The sequence below is a fragment of the Heterodontus francisci genome, chromosome 2 (genome assembly GCF_036365525.1).
Source record: "Heterodontus francisci isolate sHetFra1 chromosome 2, sHetFra1.hap1, whole genome shotgun sequence".
NCBI lineage: Eukaryota > Metazoa > Chordata > Chondrichthyes > Heterodontiformes > Heterodontidae > Heterodontus > Heterodontus francisci.
Window position 1 is genome coordinate 196,070,310 of NC_090372.1, and position 24,801 is coordinate 196,095,110.

A 24,801-nucleotide genomic window follows, 5' to 3' on the forward strand; every position below is an offset into this window, starting at 1 on the left:
AACTGTAACATGACGCCCCAACTCTCAATGTCTCGGCCGATGAAGGCAAGCATGCCATACGCCATCTTCACCACCCTGTCTACCTGTGTTGCCTCTTTCAGGGAACTAAGCACTTGCACCCCAAGGTCTCTCTGCTCAAGAACACTCCCCAGGGCCCTGCCGTTCACTGTATATGACCTGCCCTGGTTTAACTTCCCAAAATGCATCACTTCACACTTGTCTGCATTAAATTCCATTTGCCACTCCCTTGCCCACTTTCCCAATTGATCTATATCCTGTTGTAACCTTAGACAACCTTCTTCACTGTCCACTAGACCACCAATTTTGGTGTCATCTGCAAACTTACTAATCATGCCCCTTGCATTCACATCCAAGTCATTAATATATATGACAAACAACAGAGGGCCCAGCACCGATCCCTGCGGCACACCACCGGTCACCGCCAATCTGAAAATCAACCCTCCACTACCACCCTCTGCCCATCACCAAGCCAATGTTGTATCCAAATTGCTAGCTCACCCTGGATCCCATGTGATCGAACTTTCTGGACCAGCCTACCACGCGGGACCTTGTCAAAGGCCTTGCTAAAGTCCATGTAGACAACGTCCATCACCCTGCCCTCGCCAATCCTCTTGGTCACCTCCTCGAAAAACTCAATCAAATTCGAGAGATACGATTTCCCACGCACAAAGCCATGCTGACTATCCCTAATCAGACCATGCCTTTCCAGATGCATATAAAATCCTGTCTCTCAGAATCCCTTCCAATAACTTTCCCACCACTGAGGCTCACCGGCCTGTAGTTTCCTGGCTTATCCCTGCTGCCCTTCTTAAATAAAGGCACAACATTAGCTATCCTCCAGTCTTCCTGTACCTCACCCGTGGCTAACGATGATACAAAAATCTCTGCCAGGGCCCCAGCAATCTCCTCTCTTGCTTTCCATAGCATCCTAGGATACACCTGGTCAGGCCCTGGGGATTTTGCACCTTAATGCGCTTCAAAACCTCCAACACCACCTCCTTTGTAATGTTGATATGCTCCAGGATATCGCTGTTCCCTCCCTTGAACTCACTATCTTCCATGACCTTCCCCACGGTACATACATACAAGAAATATTCATTTAAGACCTCGCCCATTTCCCGTGGCTCCACACATAGATTGCCATACTGATCCTTAAGGGGACCTACTCTCTCCCTAGCTACCCTTTTACTCTTAATATACTTAGAATCTTTTAGGATTCTCCTTTATCTTATCTGCTAGGGAAATCTCATGGCCCCTTTTCGCCCTCCTAATTTCCTTCTTAAGTGTAGTCCTACATCCCCTATACTCCGAGGGACTCCCTCGATCCCAGCTGCCTATACCGGACATGCCTCCTTCTTTGTCCTGACCAGATCCTCAATATCCCTCGTCAACCAAGGTTCCCTAAACTTGCCAGCCTTGCCCTTCCATCTAACAGGAACATGCCAGCCCTGAACTCTTCCTATCTCACTTTTAAAAGCCTCCCACTTGCCAGACGTCCCTTTACCTGTAAACAGCCTCTCCCATTCAACTTTTGAGAGTCCGTTCATCGAAATTAGCCTTCCCCCAATTTAGGACTTCAACATGAGGACCAGTTCTATCCTTTTCCATAACTATCTTGAAGCTAATAGTTATGGTCACTGGTCCCAAAGTGCTCCCCCATCAACCACCTGCCCAACCTCATTTCCTAAGAGGAGGTCGAGTGTAGCCCCTTCTCTAGTAGGGCCATCCACATACTGCTTCAGAAAACTATCCTGGACACACTTAAATTCTTCCCCATCTGATCCCTTAGCACGAAGGCAGTCCCAGTCAATATTAGGGAAGTTAAAATCACCTATTTCAACCCTATAATTCCTACACCTATCTGATTTCCCTACATATATGCTCCTCCACTTCCCTCTGACTATTGGGGGGTCTATAGTATAATCTTGTACTTTTAATCTTATACTTTTACTAATATTTATGTTATGTTCTTATGTTCTTAAATAGTGGAGTGAGATATGCAATTTCCCAATCTGGAAGAATAGTTCCCGTATCAAGAGAAGTCTGGAAGATTATAATTAGGTATCTGCAATGTGCACACCGACTTTCTTTAAGAGCTTGGAATGAAAGCCATCTGGCTCAGAGGATCTGTCACACTAAAGTGCCATTATTTTAATTACAGTTAATTTCCATCAATTAGAAATAGCTGCATTAATTACATTTAGTTTTCAGCATTATAAGCTCTTGATCATCAAAAACACATTGAAACAACGAAAGAAATGATATAATCATTTAATTTTTTAAAAAAGCTTTTCCCTATATGTTATTGACAACCCCCACCCGCAGCAATCGTCTTGGTTTCCTTGCCATTGGATCAAGGAGTCGTTCTGTCAAGATACATGTGGAAGCTGGTGTGCAACTGCTTCGCCACATTAAAAGATGTCACACACAGGCATCTTCCTTTCCTAGTTCCAATACGCTGATGACGCTGCAGTATGTACTGTGTCAGAAATGGATCTTGAGGGAATCGTTGACGTATTTACTGAGGCATATGAGAAGATGGGACTTAGTCAACTTTCAGCAGACCAAAGTCCTCCATCTTTAAGTTCCAAATGCACACACCCCAGCGACAGCCCCATTGATTAGGATGCATGATGAGTGCCTGGAAAATGTGGAACACTTCCAGTATCTTGGAAGTTATCGTTCACAGAAGGCTGACATTGACAAAGAAATCCAGCATTGCTGTGCAGTTCTGGTCACTTCATTACAGAAAGGATGAAATTGCACTAGAGAAGGTAGAGGAGATTTCCAAAGATTTCCCTCAACAACAGGTATACCGTTTTGGATACTGTTGCGGGGGACGACTTACCAGGGGTAAGCAATGGGGTACAGGTCTCTGGCACAGAGTCTGTCCCTGCTGCTCAGAAGGGAAGGGGGAAGAGGAGCAGAGCATTAGTCGTTAGGGACTCCATAGTTAGGGGAACAGATAGGAGGTTCTGTGGGAACGAGAGAGACTCACGGTTGGTGTGTTGCCTCCCAGGTGCCAGGGTTCGTGATATCTCGGATCGTGTTTTTGGGATCCTTAAGGGGGAGAGGGAGCAGCCCGAAGTCGTGGTCCACATAGGCACCAACGACATAGGTAGGAAGAGAGATGGGGATTTTAAGGCAGAAATTCAGGGAGCTAGGGTGGAAGCTTAGAGCGAGAACAAACAGAGTTGTTATCTCTGGGTTGTTGCCCGTGCCACGTGATAGCGAAGCGAGGAATAGGGAGAGAGGGGAGTTGAACACGTGGCTGCAGGGAGGGTTTTGGTTTCCTGGATAATAGGGGCTCTTTCTGGGGTAGGTGGGACCTCTACAAACAGGATGGTCTTCACCTGAACCAGAGAAGTACCAATATCCTGGGGGGGGGAGATTTGCTAGTGTTCTTCGGGGGGGGGGTTAAACTAATTCAGCAGGGGAATGGGAACCTAAATTGTAGTTCCAGTGTACAGGATGTTGAGAGTAGTGAGGTCAGGGATAAGGTTACAAGGACGCAAGAGGGCACTGGCAAGCAAGAACTTGGTTTAAAGTGTGTCTACTTCAACGCCAGGAGCATCCGGAATAAGGTGGCTGAGCTTGCAGCATGGGTTGGTACCTGGGATCTCGATGTTGTGGCCATTTCGGAGACATGGGTAGAGCAGGGGCAGGAATGGATGTTGCAGGTTCCGGGATTTAGATGTTTCAGTAAGAACAGAGAAGATGGTAAAAGAGGGGGGGGGTGTGGCATTGTTAATCAAGGAGAGTATTACAGCAGCAGAAAGGACGTTTGAGGACTCGTCTACTGAGGTAGTATGGGCCGAGGTTAGAAACAGGAGAGGAGAGGTCACCCTGTTGGGAGTCTTTTATAGACCTCCAAATAGTTCCAGAGATGCAGAGGAAAGGATAGCGAAGATGATTCTCGACAGGGGCGAGAGTAACAGGGCAGTTGTTATGGGGGACTTTAACTTTTCAAATATTGACTGGAAATACTATAGTTAGAGTACTTTAGATGGGTCAGTTTTTGTCCAGTGTGTGCAGGAGGGTTTTCTGACACAGTATGTAGACAGGCCAACCAGGGGCGATGCCACATTGGATTTGGTACTGGGTAATGAATCCGGCCAGGTGTTAGATTTAGATGTAGGTGAGCACTTTGGTGATAGTGATCACAATTCGGTTAGGTTTACCTAAGCGATGGGCAGGGACAGGTATATACCGCAGGGCAAGAAGTATAGCTGGGGGAAAGGAAATTATGATGCAATTAGGCAAGATTTAGGATGCGTAGGATGGGGAAGGAAACTGCAGGGGATGGGCACAATCGAAATGTGGAGCTTATTCAAGGAGCAGCTACTGCGTGTCCTTGATAAGTATGTACCTGTCAGGCAGGGAGGAAGTTGTCGAGCGAGGGAGCCGTGGTTTACTAAAGAAGTTGAAGCGCTTGTCAAGAGGAAGGCGGCGGCTTATGTTAGGATGAGACGTGAAGGCTCAGTTAGGGCGCTTGAGAGTTACAAGCTAGCCAGGAAGGATCTAAAGGGAGAGCCAAGAAGAGCAAGGAGAGGACACGAGAAGTCATTGGCGGATAGGATCAAGGAAAACCCTAAGGCTTTCTATAGGTATATCAGGAATAAAAGAATAACTAGAGTTAGATTAGGGCCAATCAAGGATAGTAGTGGGAAGTTGTGTGTGGAATCAGAGGAGATAGGGGAAGCGTTAAATGAATATTTTTCGTCAGTATTTACAGTAGAGAAAGAAAATGTTGTCGAGGAGAATACTGAGATTCAGACGACTAGGCTAGATGGGATTGAGGTTCACAAGGAGGAGGTGTTAGCAATTTTGGAAAGTGTGAAAATAGATAAGTCCCCTGGGCCAGATGGGATTTTTCCTAGGATTCTCTGGGAAGCCAGGGAGGAGATTGCAGAGCCTTTGTCCTTGATCTTTATGTCGTCATTGTCGACAGGTATAGTGCCAGAAGACTGGAGGATTGCAAATGTTGTCCCCTTGTTCAAGAAGGGGAGTAGAGACAGCCCTGGTAATTATAGACCTGCGAGCCTTACTTCGGTTGTGGGTAAAATGTTGGAGAAGGTTATAAGAGACAGGATTTATAATCATCTTGAAAAGAATAAGTTCATTAGCGATAGTCAGAACGGTTTTGTGAAGGGTAGGTCGTGCCTCACAAACCTTATTGAGTTTTTCGAGAAGGTGACCAAACAGGTGGATGAGGGTAAAGCAGTGGATGTGGTGTATATGGATTTCAGTAAGGCGTTTGATAAGGCTCCCCACGGTAGGCTATTGCAGAAAATACGGAAGTATGGGGTTGAAGGTGATTTAGAGCTTTGGATCAGAAATTGGCTAGCTGAAAGAAGACAGAGGGTGGTGGTTGATGGCAAATGTTCATCCTGGAGTTTAGTTACTAGTGGTGTACCGCAAGGATCTGTTTCGGGGCCACTGCTGTTTGTCATTTTTATAAATGACCTGGAAGAGGGTGCAGAAGGGTGGGTTAGTAAATTTGCGGATGACACGAAGGTCGGTGGAGTTGTGGATAGTGCCGAAGGATGTTGTAGGGTACAGAGGGACATAGATAGGTTGCAGAGCTGGGCTGAGAGATGGCAAATGGAGTTTAATGCGGAAAAGTGAGAGGTGATTCACTTTGGAAGGAGTAACAGGAATGCAGAGTACTGGGCTAATGGGAAGATTCTTGGGAGTGTAGATGAACAGAGAGATCTTGGTGTCCAGGTACATAAATCCCTGAAAGTTGCTACCCAGGTTAATAGGGCTGTTAAGAAGGCATATGGTGTGTTAGCTTTTATTAGTAGGGGGATCGAGTTTCGGAGCCACGAGGTCATGCTGCAGCTATACAAAACTCTGGTGAGACCGCACCTGGAGTATTGCGTGCAGTTCTGGTCACCGCATTATAGGAAGGATGTGGAAGCTTTGGAAAGGGTGCAGAGGAGATTTACTAGGATGTTGCCTGGTATGGAGGGAAGGTCTTACGAGGAAAGGCTGAGGGACTTGAGGTTGTTTTCATTGGAGAGAAGGAGGAGGAGATGTGACTTAATAAAGACATACAAGATAATCAGAGGGTTAGATAGGGTGGATAGTGAGAGTCTTTTTCCTCGGATGGTGATGGCAAACACGAGGGGACATAGCTTTAAGTTGAGGGGTGATAGATATAGGACAGATGTTAGAGGTAGTTTCTTTACTCAGAGTAGTAGGGGCGTGGAACGCCCTGCCTGCAACAGTAGTAGACTCGCCAACTTTAAGGGCATTTAAGTGGTCATTGGATAGACATATGGATGAAAATGGAATAGTGTAGGTCAGATGGTTTCACAGGTCGGCGCAACATCGAGGGCCGAAGGGCCTGTACTGTGCTGTGATGTTGTAAAAGAAAAGATGTTGCCGGACTGGAAAAATGCAGCTATGAGGAAAGATTGGATCGACTGGGGTTGTTCCCCTTGCAACAGAGAAATCTGAGGGGAGATCTGATTGAAATGTACAACATTTTGAGGTGCCTGTACAGTGGAGGTGAAGAGCCTATTCACCTTAGTAGAGAGATCAGTGACGAGGGGGCACAGATTTAGAGTGATTGCTAGAAAGATTAGAGGGGAGATGAGGAAATATTTTCCACCAACAGGGTGTTTGGGGGTCTGGAACTCACTGCCTGAAAGGGTAATTGAGGCAGAAACCCTCAACTCATTCAAAAGGAGTCTGGATATGCACCTTAAGTGCCGTAATCTGCAGGGCTACGAACCAAATGCTGGAAGGTGGGATTAGAATAGGTGGATCGTTTTTCAGCCGGCAGACACAATGAGCCAAGAGACCTCTTTGCCTTAAACTTTCTATGATTCTATCAATCATCACTGAAAATCGGCTGGTGCAGCCTTTGGCCACCCTGAGGATGCGAGTGTTCAAAGATCACAAAATCAAAACTGAAACCAAGCTCATGGTCTACCATGCAATCGTGATCCCTACCTTACAGTATGGGGCTGAAACATGGACAACGTATCGGAGGCACCTCAAAACACTGGAGTCATTTCATCAACACTGCCTGCGGAAGATCCTACATATAAAGTGGGAGGACAGGCACACCAGCATTAATATCATCTCGCAAGCAGGAGCCACAAGCATCGAGGCTATGATTATCCGCTATCAGCTTCGTTGGGTTGGTCAGAGTTCGGATGTCAGATACCCTGCTCTCAAAGTAGGTAGTCTTCTCCTGGCTCAGTCAGAGCAGACGCACCAGAAGAGGACAAAAGCAGCGCTTCAAGGATGTGCTGAAAGCCAACGTGAAGAAATGCAACATTGACATCAACTCCTGGGAGATCATCGCCTGGGACCGAACCAGGTTCAAACATGGACAAAAGGGCTGAACTCATGAGGTGAGGTGAGAGTGACTACCCTTGACATCAAGGCAGCATTTGACCGAGTATGGCATCAAGGAGCACGAGCAAAACTGAGGTCAATGGGAATCAGGGGGAAAACCCTCCGCTGGCTGGAGTCATACCTAGCACAAAGGAAGATGGTTGTGGTTGTTGGAGGTTAATCATCTGAGCTCCAGGACATCACTGCAGGAGTTCCTCAGGGTAGTGTCCCAGACCCAACCATCTTCCGCTGCTTCATCAACGACCTTCCATCAATCATAAGGTCAGAAGTGGGGATGTTCGCACAATATTCAGCACCATTCACGACTCCTCAGATACTGAAGCAGTCCGTGTAGAAATGCAGCAAGACCTGGACAATATCTAGGCTTGGGCTGATAAGTGGCAAGTTACATTTGCGCCACACAAGTGCCAGGCAATGACCATCTCCAACAAGAGAGAATCTAACCATCTCCCCTTGACATTGAACAGCATTACCATCGCTGAATCCCCCACTATCAACATCCTAGGGGTTACCATTGACCAGAAACTGAACTGGAGTAGCCATATAAATACTGTGGCTACAAGAGCAGATCAGAGGCTAGGAATCCTGCGGCGAGTAACTCACCTCCTGACTCCCCAAAGCCTGTCCACCATCTACAAGGCACAAGTCAGGAGTGTGATGGAATACCCTGCACTTGCCTGGATGGGTGCAGCTCCAACTATACTCAAGAAGCTCGACACCATCCAGGACAAAGCAGCCCGCTTGATTGGCACCCCATCTACAAACATTCACTCCCTCCACCACCGACGCACAGTGGCAGCAGTGCCTACCATCTACAAGATGCACTGCAGCAATGCACCAACGCTCCTTCGACAGCACCTTCCAAACCCGCGACCTCTATCAACTAGAAGGACAAGGGCAGCATATACATGGTAACACCACCACCTGCAAGTTCCCCTCCAAGTCATACACCATCCTGACTTGGAGCTATATCGCCGTTCCTTCCCTGTCGCTGGGTCAAAATCCTGGAACTCCCTTCCGAACAGCACTGTGGGTATACCTACTCCAAATGGACTGCAGTGGTTCAAGAAGGCAGCTCACCATCACCACCTTCTCAAGGACAATTAGGGATGGGCAATAAATGCTGGCCTAGCCAGCGTCGTCAACATCCCATGAATGAATAAAAAAAAAGATGGAGGCAGCGTCTGTGAGAAGGATCCCAGCATTTTGAGTCCCAACAACGACAAAATATCGAGGAAAAGCGAGAGCGGTGACCTTAACGAATACAACACGACCAGACATCCTACATGACAACAAATGCCCTATATGCCATAAGGTCTGTAGATCCTGAATCGGCGTCATCAACCCTCTTCGGACTCATGGAAGGCAATCAACCTCGCCTGCAAGGGATAGCCAATATTGACTTCTTGTTGGGGTATATTTCCCCACGCACCAACAGTCCTTCGCCCTGAAGGCCACTCTTCAATTTTGAACCTGGATAGTTGAGTATAAGCAGGCTATTCAAAGTAGAGAGAGTGTGATCTTAATTTCACCCTGTATTCACACTCAAGAGGCACTACTTCAGCATGACCTGGGACCTTCAGGTCAGTGAATGAATTAGTGGTGCATTGGGCAGTGTCTTAAGCTACTAGGCTACTGGGGAAACTACAGGCAATTTATATAAATGTTGCATAAAGCTTTTAATTTATAATTTCTTTCCTCCCTCTCTCCTCCCCATTCCTATCAAACCATTACGACAACCTTGGGAAGGCTCATAACTTTGGGCAATAACACTTAATGACCAACAAACCAGGACAAAAGAATGCCAGCAATAAAGCAAATCTTGAGGAAACAGGAATTATAAACGAGTATATCTATTTTTTTTTTAATTTCTTGGGATGTGAGCATTACTAGCAAGGCCAGCATCTATTGTCCATCCTAAATTGCCCTTGAGAGGTGGTGGGGAGCTGCCTTCTTGAACCGCTGTAGGTACGCCCACAGTGCTGTTAGGGATGGAGGTCCAGGATTTTCATCCAGCAACGATGAAGGAGTGGCAATATCGTTCCAAGTCAGGGTGGTGAAAGACTTGGAGGGGGAACTTGTCGGTGGTGTCGTTCCCATGTGTCTGCTGCCCCTGTTCTTCTAGCTGGTAGAGGTCACAGATTTGAAAGGTGCTGTCGAAAAACCCTAACGTAGGTCAACATGGTGTTTCTCAAAGAATGGCATAACACAATCAAGTTCCTAATTGTGGCTTTGTCATCAGGTAGCTATTGTGTTGAGAGCAGGTTATAATTTTTGTCCACAAAAAAAATCAAAAAGGTGAGGGACCCTCAAAAGATAAGCCTTCCTGAACCTAGATCACTACTACCCTGTCCCTATCAACAAGTTACATAATGGGATCAGCAAAGGCCTGGGTACGAGACATTGCCATCTTTCTAACTGTAGGAAAACTCATGGCAATGAGAGTACTTAAAATGCACTAATTTTTTTTTAAAAAAAGAAAAATCAATGTTTTATGGAAATGCAGCAACTTCTTATGCTTATTCTATTGATTAAACAGATGACTAAAGTTACAGGGCAAGCAATCACAGTAAGGAAAGGGCTGCAGCACAAAGTCCTAGTCCCCACTGAATAAGTATATCACTGATTGTCCAGCTGAGAGGTGCCTAGCATCTCAGTGCAACAATCATAAACTAGCCAGTACAGCAGTAGTGTGAAATTGCTCTAATATTAGCATACAAACACTTATCCTCTTAATATAAAATCCCTTCATATGCAAACATTAACAGTTCTATTAAAATAGCAAGTGACGGAAAAAAAATCCACAATTTAGAGTCAGAGTCGTACAGAATAGAAACAGGCCCTTCGGCCCACTGCGTCCATCCCGACCATAATGCCTATCTATACTAATTCCACCTGCCTGCATTAATTCCATATCCCTCTATGCCTTGCTCATTAATGTACCTGTCCAGATGCCTCTTAAATGTTGTTACTGTTCCTGCCTCCACCACCTCCTCTGGCAGCTCATTCCAGATACCCACTATTCTTTGTGTGAAAAATTTACCCCTTTGATCCTCTTTAAACCTCCTCCCTCTCACCTTAAATCTATACCCTTACCATGGGAAAAAGACTCTGGCTATCTACCCTATCTATGCCTCTCATAATTTTATCTACCTCTATCATGTCCCCTCTCAGCCTCCTTCGCTCCAGGGAAAACAGACCCAGCCTATCCAATCTCTTTATAAGTCAAGCCCTCCAAATCAGGCAACATTTAGTATTTTTGATAGCTGATACGCGAAGTGCAAATTCACCCCACAAGTGTTCTTTCAGTAATCCCCATTATAAAAAGGTCTCCCTCCCCTTCAAGCTCCTAATTCTAATGGCATTCACACCATACACCATAGTCAGAGTACGCTATAAAAAAAACACGGCTTACCTGCAACATAAACCCAATAAACGTTTTATTTGATATAAACATATTTGTCTGTTATAATCAGCTAGCTGCTGCACATACTGAGCACTATGCTTAACCAAATTTTGACACATCCATGTCTGAAAGAGAGAGGGGAAATTAAAGTTAATTTCTATCTTCCATCGGACAATTTATAAAAACAGTTTTATCTTGATATTTAACACTCAATTCCCATTACTATGTCAGTCTCAGGCTCATTCAAAGCCAGCAAACCCAATCAAAAATGTCTGTGAGCTCACCAGATCAACAGACAAGGAAACCAATGAGACTGTTAAACAAGAACGTGCACAAGTAATGTCGTAAATCAAATCAATCTCGCGCCCAACGCCAGCACTGACCCCACTGCTGGAAAGTACGTTTGGTAAAGAAGAATCACATGTCCTTGAAAAAAATATTCTTTTTAAAGCAAGGAGAGAATATCAATTTAAGAAAGGTTCACACATTTGGTGGCCCAAGTGTACAAGATGTGAATCACAAAATTGTGGGTGTACTACATTCCTTCTGGTTTGAAATATCTTGAACAGTTTTAAACAGTTAAGCGAAAGGAACTGCCATGAGTATTTGATGTAGTAAATTCCACTCCTGCAGAGATGCAGAGTTGGTCCTTGGAGATTCAATGGCACAGTCAGAAAGGGGGATGATATGGCTATTAAGATGCGTAAAACAACTGATGTAGTACTTTCATTTCTGACTGGGAATCAAGTCCTGATGTGTACATTTGGAGCTGAACAATCGATTAAGCAATTGCAATGGCAAATTTCTTCTCTTACCAATCTATCCAAATCTTCATTTTGTTTGTAAAAAAATAGGAGTTTTCTTATTAAAACAGTCAAATTATATCCATCACTGAGAGAAAAATTTCCTCCTGGTTGGGCTAAGGAGACACAATGATCAAATTCACTTCTCTGAATCATATGCTGCAAATGAAATAAAAAATACATCAGAATTCAATATTCCAAACAATAAAAGGGATTACTTAAGCATCAGATCGAACAGTATATGATCAATATCCAATGCATTCCCCTCTTTCCAACATCCAAAGATCATACTCACACCCAGATACAAATCCTTTGATAAAATGGGATTCTAGACTCTTTAAGCCCACCGTCAAAATTTTAATTATCTCCAAGCTTTTTTTAAAAAAAGCTGAAAACTCTGACAGAGGGTTGTCCAATTCGAAAGTAAAAATTCTGTTATTGCAACAAACAAATTTAAACAAAAATATGACTCAAATAAAAACAGAAAATGCTGGAAATACTCAGCAGATCTGGCAGCATCTGTGGAGACGAAAGATCAGATGAAAAGTCACAGACCTGAAATATTAAGTGTTTCTCTCTCTCTCTCTCCACAGATGCTGCCAGACCTGACTATTTGCAGCATTTTTCATTTTTATTTCAGATTTTCACCATCTGCAATATTTTGCTTTTGTGTATGATGACTTTTAAAAAAACTACTTACTGTACAAGCACAATTCTTACTGCAATAATGCTCATTCCAAGAAAAATTCTAAATTAACTTTTAATTAAAACCAAATTCTCATTTATACAATACCACACAAACCCAATTAAAAAACCAACTTAGCAGTAACAATATTAAAAGTAACAACTGCTCCCAATGCACCCCTTTAATAGTTTCTCAAATCTACCCAAATACTCTGCAATTTTATTTTTAATGAATTTCTGCAACATACTTGCTGTTTTCTGTCCCTATATCCCCGTAGGAATGACTGAATAATAACTGCGTTCCTCTGCCTTCGTCTTTCTTCCTGGAAAGAAGAAATAAATGCTCAACAAGTTTGCCCTATAAATCTTGCTGCTTCACATTTCCTCAGCAATCAATTCTTCACAGCAGAACTTGTCTTCATTGAGATAAATGGCAACAGAACCCACCACTAAAGCATTGCAATGTCATCACAATCACCAGCAAACCTTTTGGAACAAATGAATGAAAATCCATGAGCACATGCACATACATTTACATCTTGGTTAAAACTATAAAGCAATGTACTAAACATCTCCATTGTCCAGCTTCCAACTGTTGGTTGCGGGGGTGGGGAGCTGCATCCTGCATGCAGTATTTGCTGGGAACTCCCAGTTCAACACTATTTTTCCTTTCTTTCTCTTGCTTTGGAATCCAACTGTAGTGGACTCATGGGTGCTCCAGTGTATCCATTTGGAAGTTAGTTTCACAATGCATCGTAACACTCATCTACCAGAAACATTTTAGGAATCCGTTAGAAAGTATCGAGAATTTTTTTACTTCTTGTTGGACCAGCACCAGAAGACAAAAAGCAGTTTAAATGATCTTTGGAGACTGAAGTGAATACTTCTAATGAAACATCCTACGGCAACAGCTACAACAGTAGAAAGAACACCAAACCAGTAAAGCACAGTTCAAATCCCAATCTTGATCGCCACTTGCATCTGGGTTTTCCTTTGGGGGAGTCTCAGGTTTTTTTCTTTCATGGGATGTGAGCATCACTGGCAAGGCCAGCATTTGTTGCCCATCAGTAATTGCCCTTCAGAAACTGGTGCTGAGTCACTTTATTGTACTGAAGTCCATGTGGTGTCAGCAAACCAACCGTGCTGTTAGGGAGGACGTTCCAGGTTTTTAACCCAGTGACAGTGAAGGAACGGTGATATAGTTGTAAGTCAAGATGGTCTGTGGTTTGGAGGGAAACTTGTAGGTGCTGACATTCCCATGCGTCTACTGCCCTTGTCCTGCTATGTGTCACAGGTTTGGAAGATGCCGTTGAAGGAGGCTATGCGAGTTGCTGCAGTGCATCTTGTCGATAATTCACACTGCTGCCACTGTGCCCCAGTGGAGGAGGGAGTGAATGTTTGCGGTGGTGAACGGGGTGCCAATCAAGGAGACTGCTTTATCCTGGATGGTTTTCAGCTTCTTGAGTGTTGTTGAAGCTGCACTCATCCAGCAAGTGGGGAGTATTCCATCACACGCCTGACTTACATGAGAACATAAGAAATAGGAGTAGACCATTCAGCCCCTCGAACCGGCTCTGCCATTCAAGGTCACGGCTGATCTGATCATGGCCTCAACTCCATTTTCCCACCTGCCCCTCCATAATCCTCAACTCCCTTGTAGAGCAAAAATCCGTCTCACTCAGCCTTGAATATATTCAATGAAAATACCAAAGATCAATGACCCTCAGAGAAGAAATTCCTCCTCACTTCCCTCTTAAATGGGAAACCTTATTTTGAGACTCTGCCCCCTAGTTCTACATTCCACCACAAGGCGAAATATACTTTTTTTAGATTAGAGATACAGCACTGAAACAGGCCCTTCAGCCCACCGAGTCTGTGCCGAACATCAACCACCCATTTATACTAATCCTACACTAATCCCATATTCCTACCAAACATCCCCACCTGTTCCTATATTTCCCTACCACCTACCTATACTAGTGACAATTTATAATGGCCAATTTACCTATCAACCTGCAAGTCTTTTGGCTTGTGGGAGGAAACCGGAGCACCCGGAGAAAACCCACGCAGACACAGGGAGAACTTGCAAACTCCACACAGGCAGTACCTGGAATCGAACCCGGGTCCCTGGAGCTGTGAGGCTGCGGTGCTAACCACTGCGCCACTGTGCCGTACTCTCAGCATCTACCCTGTCAAGCCCCCTCGGTATCTTATACATCTCAGTAAGATCACCTCTTATTCTTCAAAATTCTACTTCCAATGAGTATAGGCCCAACCTGTCCTCACAAGACAACCCCTTCACCCCAGCAATCAACCTAATGAACCTTTTCTAAACAGCTTCCAATGCAGCTTTATCCCTCAAATATGGAGACCATAACTGTACATCATTGTCTAGGTGTGGTCTCACCAATGCTCTGTACAGTTGTATCAAGACTTGTCTACTTTTATACTCCTTCTCCCTTGCAATAAAGGCCAACATTCCATTTGCCTTCCTAGTTACTGGCTGTACCTGCATGCTTACTTTTTGTGTTTCATGTACAAGGACACCCAGATCCCTCTCTACTGCAGCAGTCTCCATTTAAATAATATTCTGCTTTTCTATTCTTCTCACTAAAGTGGATAACCTCACATTTTCCCACATTATACTCCATCTGCAAAATTTTTGCCCACTCACTTAATCTATTTATTTTCCTTACAGAATCTCTGCGTCCTCCTCACAACTCACTTTCCCACCTATCTTTGTATAGTCAGAAAATTTGGCTATAATGCACTCGGTCCCTTCATTCAAGTCATTAACAGATCATAAATAGTTCAGGCGTCAGCACTGATCACTGGGGCATTTCACTGGCTACAGTTGGCCAACCTGAAAATGCCCCATTTATCCAGACTCTCCTTCCTGCGGGTTAGCCAAGCCTCTATCCTTGCTAACATATTACCCCTAACATGACGAAGTCTTATCTTGTGCCTTTTATGTGGCACCTCATCAAATACCTTTTGGAAATCTAAATGCACTACATCTAGTGGTTCCCCTTGATTCACCCTATTCGTTTCATCCTCAAATAACTAATAAATTTGTCAAACACAATTTCCCTTTCTTATAACCATGTTGACTCTGCCTGATTATATTTTGGTTTTCTAAATGTCCTGCTACTTCCTTAATGATAGATTCCAGCATTTTCCCAATGAGGGGGGTTAGGCGAACGAGCCTTTAATTTCTGCTTTCTGTCTTCCTCCTTTCTTGACTGTGGGTGTTACATTTGTGGTTTTCCAATCTGCTGGTACCTTTTGAAAATCTAGGGGATTTTGGAAGATTACAGCCAATGCATCCACTGTCTCTACAGCCACTGCATTTAAGACCCTAGGATGCAGGCCATCAGGTCCAGGGAACTTGTCAGCCTTTAGTCTCATTAGTTTTCCTAGTAATTTTTCCTCTAATGATAGTGATTGTTTCAAGTTCTTCCTTCCCTTTTGCCTCATGATGTTCTACTATCATTGGGATGCTTTTTGTGTCTTCTACTGTGAAGACAGATACAAAATACTTGTTCAAAGTCTCTGCCATTTCCTCATTTCCTATTCTCAACCTCTAAGGGAACAATGTTTACTTTAGCTACACTCTTCCTTTTAATGTATTTGTAGTAGCTTTTCCTGTCTGTTTTTATATTTCTTGCTATTCTAATTTCTCACTCTTCATTATTTTTCAGACATCCTTTGCTGGTTTTTAAAATGTTCCCAAACTTCTGCCCTACCACTAATCTTCATGGTAAAACTTTTCTTTCAATTTGATACCATCCTTAACTTTGTTGATCAGGCATGGATGGTTCATCTTCTTGTGGAGTCTTCTTTCTCAATGGAATGCATCTTTATTGAGAGTTATGAAATATCTCCTTAAATATCTGCCACTGTTTAATCGCCCGTCTAACCTATTAATCTATCTTCCCAGTCCAGTTCAGCCAACTGTTTTCATGCCTTTCGAATTGCCTTTAAGTTTAAGACACTAGTTTCAGATCCAAACGAGCAATGTGAAATTCTTTCATGTTATGATCAAACCTCTCCAGAGGATCCCTTACTAAAAGATTAACTAATCCTGTCTCATTACACATTACCAAGTCTGAAATAACCTATTCCCTGATTGGTTCAACAACGCATTGTTCTAAGAAACTGTCCCAAATGCACTCTACGAAGTTGCTCTCAAGGTTACCTTTGCCAATTTGATTTGTCCAATCTATATGATGATTCAAATCACCCACGATTATTGCAGTACCTTTCTTACAAGTCCCATTTCTTGATTTATACTCTAACAGTGTAGCTCGGGGGCCTATAAACTACTCCCACCAGTGACTTCTTTCCCTTGCTATTTCTTATCTCCACCCAAACTGATTTTACACCTTGATCTTCCGAGCCAAGATCATTTCTCACTACTGTACTGGTCTCATCCTTTATTAACAGAGCTACCCACCTTCCTTTTCCTTTCGAAATGTCAAGCACCCTGGAATATTCAGTTCCCAACCTTGGTCACTTTGCAACAAAGTCTCTATAATGGCTTACATATCGTACCCATTTATTTCTATTTGTGCCATCAATTCACCCATCTTCTTACGAGTGCTATGTACATTCAGATAAACAGCCTTTAATTCTCCCTTTTTACCATTTTTCCCTATTCTGACCTTATTTTCTAGTGCACACGTGTTTGTATGCTTTGTCCCTTCCTCTCACACTCTGATCATCATTACACGTATCAGTACCCCGCACTATTGCCTTGTCCTTTCTCTTAAATTTCTACATTACTCCTCACCTGAACCATTCCCCCTCACTATTTTGTTTAAAGCCCTCTCTACAGCCCTAGTTATTCGATTTGCCAGGCCACTGGTCCCAGCGCAGTTCAAGTGAAGCCCATCCCAATGGTACAGCTCCCTCTTTCCCCAATAAGAGTGCCAGTGCCCCATGAATTGATACCCATTTCTCCCACACCAATTTTGAGCCACGCATTCAACACTGATCTGACTTTCTCATTGCCAATTTATGCATGGCTCAGGTAGCAATCCAAAGATTACCACCTGCGTAGTTCAGCTTTTTAATTTAATCCCCAGGTGCTCATACTCCCTCAGCAGAACCTCTCTTAGTCCTACCTATGTCATCGGCACCTTCGCAGACCACAACTGGATCCTTCCCCTGCCACTCCAAATTTCTCTTCAACCTCAAGGAGATGTCCTTAACCCTGGCATCAAGCAGGCAATGCAGCCTTCAGTACTCTGTGTCTGCTGCAGAGAACAGTATCTATCCCCCTAACTATACTGTCCCTCATTACAACTACATTCCTTTATACTCCCTCCAGTTGAATGGCCCCCTGGACCATGGTGCTGTGGTCAGTTTGCTCATCCTCCTTGCAGTCCCTGTTCTCATCCACAGAGCCTGCGAGAACTTCGAACCTGCTGGACAAGTGCAAGGGCTGAGGCTGCTCCAGTGCTACCCTCTGGATCCCCATACCTGCCTTACTCGTAGTCACACCCTCCTGTCCCTGACCACTGAACAAATCTGAAGTATTTAATCTAAGGCTTGTGACTGCCTCCTGGAACAACATGTCCAGGTAACTTTCTCTCTTCCTGATGCACCGCAGTATCTGAAGTTTGGACTCCAGCTCATCAACTCGGAGCCAAAGTTCCTCGAGTTGCAGAAACTTACTGCAGATACAGTTGCTGTGGATCACAAGAACTAGGAGCAGGAGTAGACCATTCAGCCCCTCAAACCTGCTCCGTCATTCAATAAGATCTTGAGTATAGTTGGAGCTGCACCCATCCAGGCAAGTGGAGAGTATTCTATCACACTCCTGACTTGTGCCTTGTAGATGGTGGACAGGCTTTGGGGAGTCAGGAGGTGAGTTACTCGCCGCAGGATTCCTAGCCTCTGACCTGCTCTTTTAGCCACAGTATTTATATGGCTACTCCAGTTCAGTTTCTGGTCAATGGTAACCCCTAGGATGTTGATAGTGGGGGATTCAGCGATGGAAATGCTGTTCAATGTCAAGGGGAGATGGTTAGATTCTCTCTTGTTGGAGATGGTCATTGCCTGGCACTTGTGTGGCGCAAATGTAACTTGCCACTTATCAGCCCAAGCCTAGATATTGTCCAGGTCTTGCTGCATTTCTACACGGACTGCTTCAGCATCTGAGGAGTCGCGAATGGTGCTGAACATTGTGCAATCATCAGCGAACATCCCCACTTCTGACCTTATGATTGATGGAAGGTCATTGATGAAGCAGCGGAAGATGGTTGGGTCTGGGACACTACCCTGAGGAACTCCTGCAGTGATGTCCTGGAGCTCAGATGATTAACCTCCAACAACCACAGCCATCTTCCTTTGTGCTAGGTATGACTCCAGCCAGCAGAGGGCTTTCCCCCTGATTCCCATTGACCTCAGTTTTGCTCGGGCTCCTTGATGCCATACCCGGTCAAATGCTGCCTTGATGTCAAGGGCAGTCACTCTCACCTCACCTCTTGAGTTCAGCCCTTTTGTCCATGTTTGAACCAAGGCTGTAATGAGGTCAGGAGCTGAGTGGCCCTGGCGAAACCCAAACGGAGCATCACTGAGCAGGTTATTGCGAAACAAGTGCCGCTTGATGGCACTGTTGATGACACCTTTCATCACTTTACTGATGATAGAGTGTAGGCTGATGGGGCGGTCTGGAGTCACTTGTCGACCAAACTGGGTAAGGACTGCAGTTTTCCTTCCATAAAGGACATTAGTGAAATCAGATGGGTTGTTACGACAATCTGGTAGTTTCACGGTCACCATCACAGACTAGCTTTTTGTTCCAGATTTATTAAGTTACTGAATTGAAATTCCACCAGCTGCCATGGTGGAATTTGAACTCCATCCCCAGAGCACTAGTCCGTGCCTCTGGATTACTAGTTGAACAACATTACCACTATACTACTAGTTGTGAAAGTAAAATGGAATGGTAGATAAACAATGATCAGTATGGAGGGGAGGTGGTGGAAGCAGATACGATAGCGACGTTTAACAGACATCTTGACAAATACATGAATAGGAAGGGAATAGAGGGATATGGGCCCCGGAAGTGCAGAAGGTGTTAGTTTAGGCAGGCATCAAGATCGGCGCAGGCTTGGAGGGCCGAATGGCCTGTTCCTGTGCCGTACTGTTCTTTGTTCTAACATAGCACCATTATTAACTGATTTTACACCTGTTCAGTTGTGCACAAAGGCTGCGGCTCCCGGCATGTAGGTCCCACACAGCAGCCAAAAATGAAAGCTTGCCAGGTTCTTCAAGATAAATATTGGGGTCTTCCCAACCGACTGAGCTTTGAGAGTCTATGCCTACTTTGGGGTTGCCACTTGCAATTCAAAAGCTGGCAACACTTACACGGAGTAGGCAGTTCAAATGAGGAAACTGGATGTGCCAAACTGCCTTTCTCAGTTCAAACTTAGTTACTTTTCAAATGCTTTATTATTCAAGTAGGCCTCCTGAAAGGATCAGCAATCAGATCCATCTACAAGGTCTTTATCACTCTGCCCTCTTCATCAAGGAGACTATCGTTGGAAAGGGCACGTAATTAGGAAAGCTAATAGAATTTTATAGTTTATCGTGAAAGGAATTGAATCCAAAAGTAGAGAGGTTATATTTCAGCTATACAGGGCATTGGTGAGACCACATCAGGAGTACTGTGCACAGTACTAAAAACATAAGAAATAGGAGGAGTAGGCCATTCGGCCCCTCAAGCCTGCCCTGCCATTCAATAAGATCATGGCTGATCTGCTCCAGACCTCAACTTCTCTCAACTGGTCTCCTCATTTAAGGAAGGATGTAAATGCGTTGGAGGCAGTACAGAGAAGGTTTACTAGACTAATACTTGGAATGGGCAGGTTGTCTCATGACGAAACGTTGGACAGGCTAGGCTTATATCTGCTGGAATTTAGAAGAGTTAAGAGGTAACCTGATTGAAACATATAAGATCCTGAGGGGTCTTGACAGGGTGGATGTGGAAAGGATGTTTCCCCTTGTGGGAGAATGTAGAACTAGGGGTCACTGGTCAAAAATAAGGGGTCACCCATTTAAGACAGAGATGAGGAGAAATGTTTTCTCTCAGAGGGTTGAGTGTCTTTGGAATTCTTTTCCTCAAAAGGCAGTGGAAGCAGAGTCCTTGAATATTTTTAAGGCAGAGGTAGATAGGTTCTTGATAAGCAAGGGGGTGGAAGGTTATCGGGGGTAAGTGGAAATGTGGAGTAATCAGTTCAGCCATTAACTTACTGAATGGCGGAGTAGGCACGAAGGGCCAAGTGGCCTACCCCTGCTCCTAATTCGTATGTTCATACGATAATTCACATAAAGAACATAAGAAATAGAAGCAAGAGTAGGAGTAAGCCATCCGGTCAATCAAGCCTGCTCCGCTATTCAGTAAGATCATGGCTGACCTTTGATACCAACTCTACTTTCCCATCCTACTCTCAGATCTTTTCGTGCCCAAGAAGTTGGAAGATCAAAACCAATGCATTGTACATCTCTGCAGCCACCCCGTTTAAAACCTTAAGGTGTTGGCCAGGAGATTAGTCTCAAATTTCTCCAATACCTTTTCTTTACTAATATTACTTTAAGTTCCTCACTCTCATTAGAACCTTGATTCCCCACAATTTCCTTGAGTCTTTTACTGTGAAGACAGGCACAAAATATATTCCTATGTCTGCCATTTCCTTAATCCCATTAGAACTTCTCCCATCAGTCTCCATGGACCCATGTTTATTTTCACTAATCTTTTTACATACTAGCAAAAACTCTCAAACTGTTTTTGTACTTCTTGCTAGTTTATCCTTTGCTGATTTTTAAAACCCTCCCAATCCTCAGGCTAACTAATCTTTTTGGCAACATTGTAAGCCTATTCTTTTAATCTAATACTATCCTTAACTTCTAGTCAGCCACGAATGTATTACTTTTCCTGTGGAGTTTTTACTCCTCAATACCAGGTCTAAAATAGCCCATTCCCTAGTTGGTTCCTTAATATATTTTTCTGGAAAATTGTCTTAAATGCATTCCATGAACTTGTCTTTGAAGCTACTTTTGCCAATGAGTTGACCAATCTACAAGATTCAAGTACCCCACAATTATTGCATTCCCTTGTATCATGCTCCTTTAATTCCCTCATTTATTTACTGCACGACACTATGATTACTGTTAGGAGGCTTATTAACTACTCGTACCAGTTTTTTTTCCCCTGCCTTTTATTAGTTCTTAGCTCGAACCACACTGATTCTACACATCTTGATTTTCTGGGCTAAGATCCGTTTTTCCAATTGTCTTTATCTCATTCCTTTATTATCAGGGATATTCCAGCTCCATTTTGCTTCCCTTTTCCAAAATCCAAGGACCCTGGAATATTTAGTTCCCAACCTTGGTTACCCTGCAACCACATCTCAGTAATGGCTCCTAGGTCAAACCCATTTCTCTCTCCTTGTGCCATTAATACATCTATCTTGTTATGAATGCTTCAAGCGATGCAAGGAAAGCGCAAGAATATTACATGCAACACCAAAAATTATGATCCAGAAACTACCCAACCACTCAAGAATAAATTGCTTTGATTTCCTGTAATAGAAAAGTAAAAAAAATGGAAAAAATAGAGAACCAAGGAGATCAATTATGAAAATGAAGCATTAAGCATGAAAGTATTAAAATTACAACTAGTTGGGCTGCAAATTATAACAGCAATTGAACAGTGCTGAAAGTATCGTACCAACACTTGACAATCAAAATTCCAGGGAAAGGCAGTCCATTCTTGGAATCACTGTAGTTTAACTTTCATTCATTGGTAATTATTTCTCTGTCTGCCCTGGAAAAAACGCTCTCCTAATTAATTTACAACTGAACTTAAAAAATCCCAACTGTCTAGCCTTTGGCCCTCCATTGATCACATTTCTGCAGCTCCAAATCTGCTCAACCACACCCTCACTTCCAGCTTTGATGCCCTAGTCCCCATCTCTCTCATGCTGGCTGTTCCCCCAGTACAGCCCCCATCTCCAATCCCTTAAGTCCAAGGCTTGCCGATTTGAACGAATATGGCAGACATTCACCGCTATATCTGGCTCAACCAGAGTGGTATTGGGTCCTGCATCTGTCAAAATTGCTCGCTATTCCAGGGTCATCCTGGAATGCAAAGGTAACCACCAGCTTATTTTCTCTATTGCAAACGATCTCCTTCCCCTCCAACAAGTGCAAAGAACTGATGGACTTAGATCACTAATGACTAATGGTCACCAAGATCGAGACCATGTGTTCAGCAGCCTCTGCCATTTCCCTCGCTTCCCAGACCACCAGGCCAAACTTGCTCTAAGGATCCCCCTTCCCCAGCTTGCATCTTTCTGAACTTGCCTCATCCTCTAGCTTCTCTACTATCTCCCCACCAACCCCCCCCCCCCCGCCCCCCCGCCCTCCTCATATCCTCTCCGAGCTCATCTTGTCCATGCGACCTACCTCCTGCTCCCTCAAGCCCATTCCCACTTAACTGTTCCCTTCCTGGCTCGTTAGTTAGATGATATTGTTAACAGTTCCCTCTTCTCAGGTACTGTCCCCTTCTTCAAATCTACCATCACTCCCCTTCCCAAAGAACCAACACTTAACCACACTGTCTTTTCAAACTACCACCCCAAATCCAACCTCTCTTTCTTCTCTAAAGTCCTTGAACATGCTGTCACCTCCCAAATCCATGCCCAGTTTCCCAGAACTCCATGTTTGAATCCCTCCAAATAGGGTTCCACCCCTGCCACATTACCAAAATGGCTCTCATTCACAAATGACATCCTATATGATTGTGACAAAGGTAAATGATCCCTCCTCATCCTTCTCAACCTGTCTTTAACACGGCTGACCACACCATCCTCCTCCAAAACCTCTCCACTGTCATCTAGCTGATTGGGACAGCATTCACCTAGTTCCAATCTTATCTAAACATAGCTAGAGAATCACTTACAATGGCTTCTCTTCCTGCTTCCACTCCATTACCTCTGGTGTCCAAGAAATTATCTTTGGCCCACTCCTATTTCACATCTATATGCTGCCCCCTGGTGACATCATGCAAAAACACAGTGCCAGTTTTCACACACATTAACGACACTCAGCTCTACCCCACCAACACTTCGCCCAATCCCTCCACTATTGCTAAATTGTCACACTGCTTGTCCAACATCCAGGACTGGACGAGCAGAAATTTCATTTAACTGAAAATTGGGAAAATCGAAGCCATTGCCACCAATTCGACCCCTCTCCCAGGCAACTGTCTAAGGTTGAAACAAACTGTTCGCAACTTTGGTATCTATTTGACCCAGGGGATGAGCTTCCAACAACATACATGTGTCATCACTCAGACTGCCCATTTCCACTCCGGTAACAATCGCCCCAAATCTAGCCTACCTCAGCTCATTTGCTGCTGAAACCTTGACCAATGTCTTTGTTATCTCTAGATTTGACTATTCCAACATACTCCTAGCTGGCCTCCCATCTTCCACCCCCAATAAAGAACAAAGAACAAAGAAGAGTACAGCACAGGAACAGGCGATTCGGCCCTCCAAGCCTGCGCCGATCTTGATGCCTGTCTAAACTAAAACCTTCTGCACTTCCAGGGTCCGTATCCCTCTATTCCCATCCTATTAATGTATTTGTCAAGATGCCTTTTAAACGTCGCTATCATACCTGCTTACACCGCCTCCACCGGCAGCAAGTTCCAGGCACTCACCACCCTCTGTGTAAAGAACTTGCCTCGCACATCCCCTCTAAACTTTGTCCCTCACACCTTAAACCTATGTCCCCTAGTAACTGACTCTTCCACCCTGAGAAAAACCTTCTAATTATCCACTCTGTCCATGTCACTCATAACTTTGTAAACGTCTATCAGGTCGCCCCTCCACCTCCGTCGTTCCAGTGAAAACATCCAAGCTTATCCAACCTCTCCTCAAAGCTAATACCCTCCAGACCAGGCAACATCCTGGTAAACCTCTTCTGTACTCTCTCCAAAGCGTCCACATCCTTATAGTAGTGTGGCGACCAGAATTGTACGCAATATTCCAAGTGTGGCCTAACTAAGGTTCTGTACATCTGCAGCATGACTTGCCAATTTTTATACTCTATGCCCCGACCGATGAAGGCAAGCATGCCATACGCCTTCTTGACTACCTTATCCACCTGCGTTGCCACTTTCAGTGACCTGTGGACCTGTACGCCCAGATCTCTCTGCCTGTCAATACTACTAAGGGTTCTGCCATTTATTATATACTTCCCACCTGTATCAGACCTTCCAAAATGCATTACCTCACATTTGTCCGGATTAAACTCCATCTGCCATTTCTCCACCCAAGTCTCCAACCGATCTATATCCTGCCGTATCCTCTGACAAACCTCATCACTATCCGCAACTCCACCAACCTTTGTGTCGTCCGCAAACTTACTCATCAGACCAGCTACATTTTCCTCCAAATCATTTATATGTACGACAAACAGCAATGGTCCCAGCACTGA

The 24,801-nt window shown here is 44.2% G+C and overlaps 1 protein-coding gene across 1 annotated transcript in view; it reads right to left on the bottom strand.

Annotated features, from left to right (window-relative positions):
- Positions 1-24,801, bottom strand: part of ube3c (ubiquitin protein ligase E3C) — a 258,339-nt gene that overhangs the window by 210,366 nt on the left and 23,172 nt on the right. The window contains exons 4-6 of the mRNA XM_068053400.1: positions 12,537-12,611; positions 11,617-11,763; positions 10,811-10,926 (exon numbers count right to left, since the gene is read on the bottom strand). Coding sequence (XP_067909501.1) covers positions 10,811-10,926; positions 11,617-11,763; positions 12,537-12,611 — 338 coding nt within the window. The remainder of the gene's footprint in view (positions 1-10,810; positions 10,927-11,616; positions 11,764-12,536; positions 12,612-24,801) is intronic.